We start from the raw sequence: 8,201 nt of genomic DNA on the forward strand, positions 1-8,201 counted from the left end.
ATTTTTTTTCTAAAATATTAAATTTTATTAATAAAAAATATTTTTTTAAGGAGTAACTTATTTATTTACAATGATTTGAATGAGATTTATCTATTTAAAATTTATACATATTAACATCGTGTTTCGTATATCTTTAGGTCATATTTTAATAACTCAAATTTTTAAAGTTGGGCCTACGAAAATGAATAAGAAAGAAGTTGGGTAAGGATGGCCTTAGGATTGAGGAGTCTCTGATGTTTAAGTCAGTAAAATATTTTAAAAATTTGTAAATAATGAAAAAGTCTAGAACCCAGAGAGTTTTTTCGTAAATGAAAATTTATATTTATACCGGAGGTATAGGGGACAGATCGTGCTTATCCTCATGGAGCTCATGTCTTTTTTATTGTTCATTTTGTCATAATCATTTAAATGCGGCGTGCCTCTATGATGGTGTCATTAATGTGGTGTGTTGCTTGGATAGTGGTGCTATTAATGTCGTGTGGTTTCCCGATTTCCTTTACTTTGTTGGTGTCTTATATGGTTCGTTGATGTTCTCATGTCAGAATATCAAAAGTCATGAGTGAGGTGCGGTTGAGCGGCGTTAGGCTTATCTGTCCCATCAGTCATCATTGTTTACTTTCTCGTGTAGATGAGTTGTTTCGTGGACAAATTTAGACTTTGAGGCCGAATATCAAGGTGAAGTCCATTACTCTCGACTGAGCACCCAGTGAGCTTATGAGTGAGGGGAGAGTCCTCTCACATTACAGATTATTTCTCATCCTATATTCTCCTTTTTTAGGGATGAAGCAGTAGTTAGATATTACCAAATAACAATTATATTTTGCAAATCGAGATGAAGCATTGTCTTAATATTTGATTTACAAAATAATATTTTATAATAAGAAATAATTTTTTCATAAGGACTGATCTCCTCTTAAACCATCCATTTCTAATACAAAATTATGATTTGTGTCTGTTTACGTCAAAAAATACAATAAAAACTAACCATATAAATATTAAGGCCTCATTTGTTTTCACAATCATTCTTATCTCATATAATCATTATAAATTTTTTAAATTTATACACAAAATAAAATAAATAATTTAATTTTTTCAAATCTCAATATAAAAATAATATTAAAAAAATATATTTAAATAATATTTTATTTAACTTTTAATTTTTTTTTTAATTCATCTTATTTTATCTGTGGAAACAAAAGAGACCGATTCAAATGAACATGCAAAACGGTGCATGCAAATTAACATGCAAAACGGTTCAAATATATCATCTTAGGTTCGAATGAACATGCATAACGATGTAGTACACTGTACAGGCATCTTAGAGGAGCCCAAATTGAAGAGTGAAGCCCACTTCAGAATGCAACGAAAAGGTTGATTTAATTGGGCCCTGATCCCCCACCCCTCTTCTTCACTGTTCTTTATGTTTTATATACGTATTGGGCCAATGCGTTTTTCTCTTCCCTTCAAAGATGTTATCGTTTGCACGGGATCATTGCTACTAGGTGTGAAAGGAATATTGATGACGATCCTAATCATCATCGATGACGTCATAAGTTCTCCACTGAAATTCAAATACCATCATCTGGACACGTAGATTCTTATTTTTATATTACTGGAAACAATACATATTTCATAGTTTCAGCCCTCATAATACGCAAGCTGACGAGGAATAGCTGGGTATAATCAGTCCCAGTTCCACTTGAACTGTAAAAGGCTCGCCACGTGGCTTAATTCTAAGCCAAAACCCCGGCCAATATCCAGTCGTCCCATAATTATCTAACCAAACGCACCTAACGCCGCATGGTCCTCATCACATTTCTCTTGTTTATCTAGCACAACGCACGACCCAGAGAAAAATCTTTCCCAATTATCATCAATGGCAGAGAAGAGCTTCAAGTACGTGATCCTCGGTGGCGGAGTCGCAGCCGTGAGTTTCTTTATCATCGACTCTCGTACCTCTGTTTTTTTCTTTCTATATTTTTTTTCCCCTCATCTTTAAACGTTTTCCTCGGTGCAAACTCCGCGGTTTTATTTTAATTTTGCATCGCTGATTATTTTCCGTTAGTGTTTATGAGCCCGTGCTTTTGGATTCTGAATAATTAAACGAACTCTGTTCGGTTTATGCTCTTCGCAGATGTTAGTATCGCACACTTTCCCCCCAATTATGAGCAACGATATGCGTTTCAGTTTTTTGTAGCAGAGAAATACTTTTAAAACGAGGGATTTAGTTAATTACTCTAGTATTGTTGAAAATGAAGTGAAGGAAGACTGAAACCATGGATCTTCGTTATCTTTTCTTTATCTACGAATATGCATATTTTTCTCAAATATTCAAAATAGAGGTTTTCGTGGTAATTACTTTTGCCTCAATTACTTTTTGTTTCTTTCTTCTGAATTAAGCATTTTTGAAATAATAGGGATATGCAGCTAGGGAGTTTGCCAAACAGGGGGTTAAGCCAGGCGAGCTGGCGATCATTTCCAAAGAGGCGGTAGGCATTCATATATTTCCTTTTATACTCAATTATCTAGTTGACGTTATAATATTATCTACGAACGTTTCTCTGTGTAGAAAAAAACGTTTTTTTTTTTTTATCTGTTTTAGACCATGGATGCGGTAAATATCCAGAATTTTGATATATATGTATTACTCTATGCCGATGTACTTTACTTGCTATTGAGAAAGTTCGTGTAGCTTGTGTTATTACTGCATTTGTATATTTTATGCAATTTTTAGGCAAAACAGAAAAATATTATATATGCTGTAGTCATGTTGTGAGGATTTTAGGCATGACAAGTAATATATTAGGTTCAAGGCAGATTGCCTTGGAGCCTAATCTAAAATCTCGATGGTACATGAGACTCCAAGTGAATTGAAGTGCATTTGTACAGATAGGAAAGATGAATGTAGCTTCAAAGACTCTGCATATGGGAAAATCATAGCAATAATGTGGTCACCTGGTACATGACTGGTCATTTAAACATACATGGAATCAAAAGGGATAAGCAAAACAACTCGACTTTATGTTCCTTGTATAAGGTTTTAATTTGTTTTGCTGCCGGTGGTTGTTATAGTAGTTGTTAGATTATGGTCTTATTACCTCGTGCAATGAACATGTATTGGATGTTCCCTCAGTTTTGCTTGCCTAGTCTTGCAGGTGGCTCCTTATGAGCGTCCAGCACTTAGCAAGGCTTATCTCTTCCCCGAGTGTAAGGAGCAGCATACATGTGCTTAATTTGTTTAAGCGAGTTTGAAGCTTGATTGTTGTTCTTCTGGCCTTTTAATTATATTCAACATGCCATATGAAAATCAAATTGGTTTCGTTCCATGTTCCATTTTGCAGCTCCTGCTAGACTCCCTGGGTTCCATGTCTGTGTTGGAAGTGGTGGAGAGAAATTACTTCCTGAGTGGTACAAGGAGAAAGGTTTTGCCTCACCCACTGCACACAAACGTTAATATATTAATGCATGAGACGGTTTCCTGGAATTCAAGTGCATGCTAGTATCCTGAGGAGATTTAGGTCCCGTTTGGATTCAGAGATGAGATGAGATGATTTTAGATGAAAGATGAAAGTTGAAAAAAATATTGTTATAATATTATTGTTATTTTGTGATTTGAAAAGTTGAATTGAGATTTGAAAAGTTGAATTGTTTATTATATTTTGTGTAAGAATTTGGGAAATGAAGAGATGAGATGAAACACTTTCCGAATCCAAACGGAGCCTTAGCAAATGGTCATTACTCAATTCAATGTTTTTGTGGCTTGCAATTTATATAAACTCAAATGGAGAATGGCTTACGTAGCACTGTCTCATGGAAACTCAACTGATGGTTGCAGGAATTGAATTGATCCTAAGCACAGAAATAGTTAAAGCTGATCTTGCTGCCAAAACCCTGTCAACCGCCTCTGGAGAAACTTTCAAGTTTCACATTCTGATTATTGCAACTGGCTCAACTGTAAATGTTCCTGATGCTTCCAGAAAACCACTTTTTCTTGCCTTTTTCTACCTGCTCAGAGTAATGCTTTTGGCTTCTTTGCAGGTTATCAGGTTAACTGATTTTGGCGTGCAAGGAGCCGATGCCAAAAACATCTTCTACTTGAGAGAAATTGATGATGCTGATACACTTGTAGAAGCTATGAAAGCAAAAAAGAATGGGAAGGTTGTGATTGTTGGAGGAGGATATATTGGTATTGAGCTTAGTGCAGTCATGAAAATGAACAATCTTGATGTCAGCATGCTTTGCCCTGAAGATTGGTTCAGTAAGTGGAGATAAATTGAAGTCGTTATTTTGTATAATTATTTGGAATATTGTTTTGATAAAATTATTATTTTTTGATAAGTAATTGTATTGATAAAATTATATGGCCTACTCCTTGTTGGAATTCATTGGGAATTTGGGAGATCCTGTTTTTCCTAATTCGGGCTGTACTTTTTGCAGTGTTTCGGCTTTTCACTCGTGATATAGCTGCTTTCTATGAGAGTTATTATGAGCATAAAGGAGTCAAAATTATTAAGGGAACAGTTGCTGTTGGGTTTACTGCTGATTCAAATGGAGAGGTGAGTATTCAATCACATTGAAGTTTAAGTGTTGATGACATTATCTACGAGACTGAAAGCTTAATTGACAATATTTTGCATACCATTCAGGTAAAAGAAGTGAAACTTAAGGATGGCAGGGTGCTAGAAGCTGATATTGTTGTTGTTGGCGTTGGGGCAAAGCCCCTTACAGCATTATTCAAAGGTCAGGTTGCAGAGGAGAAAGGTGGCATCAAGGTTAGCGTGGGACTTCTAAGTGCCCTTGTTTTTGTGATCCTAGACTGGAATTCCTTACTAGGATTTCTGTCTCAACGCATAATGATCATTGCTACAAGATATGTGCCTGATGGCTGTTTTGAATTTTTAGCTAAAGTAATGACACAACTTGTTTGATTTCAGACCGATGGGTTCTTTAAAACAAGCGTACCTGATGTATATGCTGTTGGCGATCTGTCTACTTTCCCTTTGAAAATGTACAATGAGCTGAGAAGAGTTGAACATGTTGACCATGCACGCAAATCTGCTGAGCAGGCTGTGAAGGTGTGTACCTTGAAAGTACCAAATTGTGAGCCCATTAAATCGTGAAATTAGATCGGCACACACTTTACCCATACAGTCCTTTTTATTTTGGCATGAAGAAACACACGCCGCATAGATTTTCAAAATAAACAACCAATGGGTATAACTTCCAACTCTGTTTTGTATGCCTTTTGCCATATCTTCTTTCTCTCTTCCCCCTCTTGGTAATTCTGCTCTGCATAGCGGTATGCAACTATGTGCATAATTGTATAAAAAAAACACCGTTGTCATGATGTTTTGTTTTTGCAGGCAATCAAGGCAAGTGAGGAGGGGAAGACAATTGAGGAGTATGACTACCTCCCATTCTTCTATTCTCGAGAGTTTGATCTGTCATGGCAATTCTATGGCGACAACGTTGGTGACACGGTGCTATTTGGAGACAACAATCCAGCATCACCAAAGCCCAAGTTTGGAACATACTGGATCAAAAATGGGAAGATTTTTGGAGCTTTCCTGGAGGGTGGGAGTCCTGAAGAAAACAAGGCTCTTGCTAAAGTTGCAAGGGTTCAACCTCATGTTGAGAGTCTTGATCTGCTCGCAAAAGAGGGTCTCGCTTTCGCCACCAAGATTTAAATTACGCTGCCTTTGGTTTTCATTGGTTTATGTTAATAATTACTTGTGGTTGACTTCGTGAGTTACGGAAAGATACATGGTTTGCATTGTAATATCGAACGCAGTACGGAGAACACATGATATAAACAAATTGGCATTTTCTTCTTCGTTTCTTTTTTTCGCTGGTAAGTTAATTAATAGAGATTTTCCTTCAATATTCATGTCTATCTCTCACTCATGGTAAGTTAATTAAGAGAGACTTTCCTTCATTTAGAGGCATAAGTGACAATAAACATTAGAAAATTAATAGATTTCCGAATCATCCGATTGCGAAAATCCCTAATTCAATTATGGTTGTTGATCATCGCAATAAACCAAGAATTATTGATCATGTGCCAAGAGTGGCAAGATATAAGTAAGATATATAATAAATCAAATCCTCGGATAAAATAATAGACCAAATTCAAATATGACATTAGAGTGGTAAGTACTGATCCAGCCTTTTTTCTGCCTAAAACTAATTAAGCTATAAACTACAAAATTATAAGTTATAAACTTCTAATTCATTCTCACGCCGGCGCCGTATATTGGAGCTTGGATATTCATAGACTGACAAATGAACCAAGTACTTCTTAATCAAAGAGACTGAAGCACATTTCCTGCAACAAGTTCAAGGCAAAAAACAAATCAGATAATATCAATAAACAGATCATAATATATATATATATATGTCAACATTTTTTATTTTCTCTCGTTGGAGTACTATATATGTGGCACATTACATTTATTAGCCCCTCTAACCTAAATAAATATATAGTACTTAAGCTGACTGCTTAGGTGGTAAAGAGATGCATGCTATATAATATGATATAATCAATCCTTTTGAACGCCCTATAGGCTATAATGCGTGCAGCAGTAGTACTCAATCGAACAAGTAAAAGTACTGTTGTTAAATTTACATGGGCAGGAAAGATCTAAGACAATGTAATTAAATTCAAAGACGTAAATTAATTAAATTTAGTATGCCACTGGACACGACTACAATTTTAATATTTGAATACGAGCGGTGCAAAATTAGAGGAAAATTATCATAATGTACGTCAAGATCAAGAGCTTACTTCATCAGATTCCTCTTTCTCCTCCACCTTTTCCAGTTCTTTCTTTGGCTCCGCAGCAGCAGCAACAGCACCACCATCTGCAGCGGTGGCTGCAACTGCAAAACCATCATGAGCAGAAGACATAACGGCCAACTTCTCCCGCCACTACAAGAAAAACGAGCTTTTGTGATCAATTTATTGCGACCAAAAGACTTTTCACAACCAATTTTAGTTGTAAATAGTTATTTCGTTAGAATTAACTGGTCGCAAATAAACAGTTTTCTTGTAGTGCGCCCAGTAGCAATAAGTTCTGTAATGTCTTTGCCCTTGACCAGTGACAGAAGAAACTCTACCTTATCATCATCAGCTTCGGCTCCAACTGCAAACCCAGATAATTAACCATACAAAATTAAACATATATATGCTCCTCAAGGTTTATAATCATAAAGCAGACAACTTGCATCAGATATTCAATGTTTCAAATAAATAATTTTGTTCATATATATATAACAATATACAGTACTACATAAAGTTGTAAACTGATCGATCCGTAACATCAAAAATCCAACAAAGAATAACTTATTCGGATTAACAACCCTAATTAAAAAGATTCAAACTAATAGCTACGTATATACATTAATTAAAACAGTAGTACTCCTTCATCTATGCTAAAAAGATAAAATAATACACATGCATATATACAACCATAAAAGAACCTGTGAAGTGATCCTAGAAAGAAAAAAGGGTGCGTACCCGAGCCAAGGATGTTCTTGATATCTTCAGCGGAAGGGCTTGTGATCCCTCCCAAAAGAGCCAGCAAATACGCAGCAATCACCTTCATGTTTTCTAGAGAAAACGGGGAAAAGAGCGAGAGAGCAAACAAAAGCAATAGTGCGAGATTAGAGAATAGTACTTACACGTGAAAAGATAGGGTCTTGTAGCATTATATACAGAAGTCTTATATGTAGTCACAGTACTGGAGACGTTTCGGAGTTGGACTGGGAGAACGCTTATAATCCCGAGTTGGAAAGAAGTCATTTCTGGGTAGGATTGACAAATCCAAAGTTGGAAAGAACTCAATGACTACTGAGCGGGCCAGGGCCTGACTATCATGCGAGCCGCGTGTCCTTCAAATAAAAGGGATAATGCCTCTTTTACGGGAAAATCTGAAAACAAAATTAGTAATTCCTAATTGATAATATATTCATGGCCGTTACGTACGTACGTAGTATATCTTAAAATCTTCTTATAGCTAGAGAGATTAATATGGAAACCAGCAATATTCATATGATCACCCAAGTTTGCATTTTTATATTAAATTAAAAAAATATCTCTTAAAGCTTTTTTTTAATTACGTGATTGTAGTTTTTTTTTTCAAATGTACGTGATTGTAGTTAAATGAGGGTTTTAATCATTTTTCATGTGTGTCATAGACTCA

At 35.7% G+C, this 8,201-nt stretch overlaps 2 protein-coding genes across 2 annotated transcripts; one reads left to right on the plus strand and one right to left on the minus strand.

The window, feature by feature from the left end:
- The first annotated feature begins 1,661 nt into the window (after positions 1-1,661).
- Positions 1,662-5,885, plus strand: LOC109005339 (monodehydroascorbate reductase, seedling isozyme-like). Its single transcript, XM_035688578.1, has 10 exons — positions 1,662-1,927; positions 2,418-2,489; positions 3,156-3,207; positions 3,342-3,422; positions 3,836-3,954; positions 4,039-4,258; positions 4,438-4,556; positions 4,647-4,772; positions 4,935-5,075; positions 5,364-5,885. Exons 1-10 carry the CDS (start codon positions 1,877-1,879, stop codon positions 5,685-5,687), a joined length of 1,305 nt encoding a protein of 434 aa, XP_035544471.1. The 5' UTR covers positions 1,662-1,876; the 3' UTR covers positions 5,688-5,885.
- Positions 5,886-6,087: 202 nt separating this feature from the next.
- Positions 6,088-7,763, minus strand: LOC108995765 (60S acidic ribosomal protein P2B-like). The gene is made up of 4 exons (XM_035688595.1): positions 7,517-7,763; positions 7,117-7,142; positions 6,785-6,928; positions 6,088-6,325 (listed from the first exon to the last, which is right to left on the minus strand). The coding sequence occupies exons 1-4, from the start codon at positions 7,602-7,604 to the stop codon at positions 6,299-6,301; spliced, it is 285 nt and encodes a 94-aa protein (XP_035544488.1). The 5' UTR covers positions 7,605-7,763; the 3' UTR covers positions 6,088-6,298.
- Between the last annotated feature and the right edge of the window lie 438 nt (positions 7,764-8,201).

The sequence above is a fragment of the Juglans regia genome, chromosome 3, assembly GCF_001411555.2.
Source record: "Juglans regia cultivar Chandler chromosome 3, Walnut 2.0, whole genome shotgun sequence".
Taxonomy (NCBI): domain Eukaryota; kingdom Viridiplantae; phylum Streptophyta; class Magnoliopsida; order Fagales; family Juglandaceae; genus Juglans; species Juglans regia.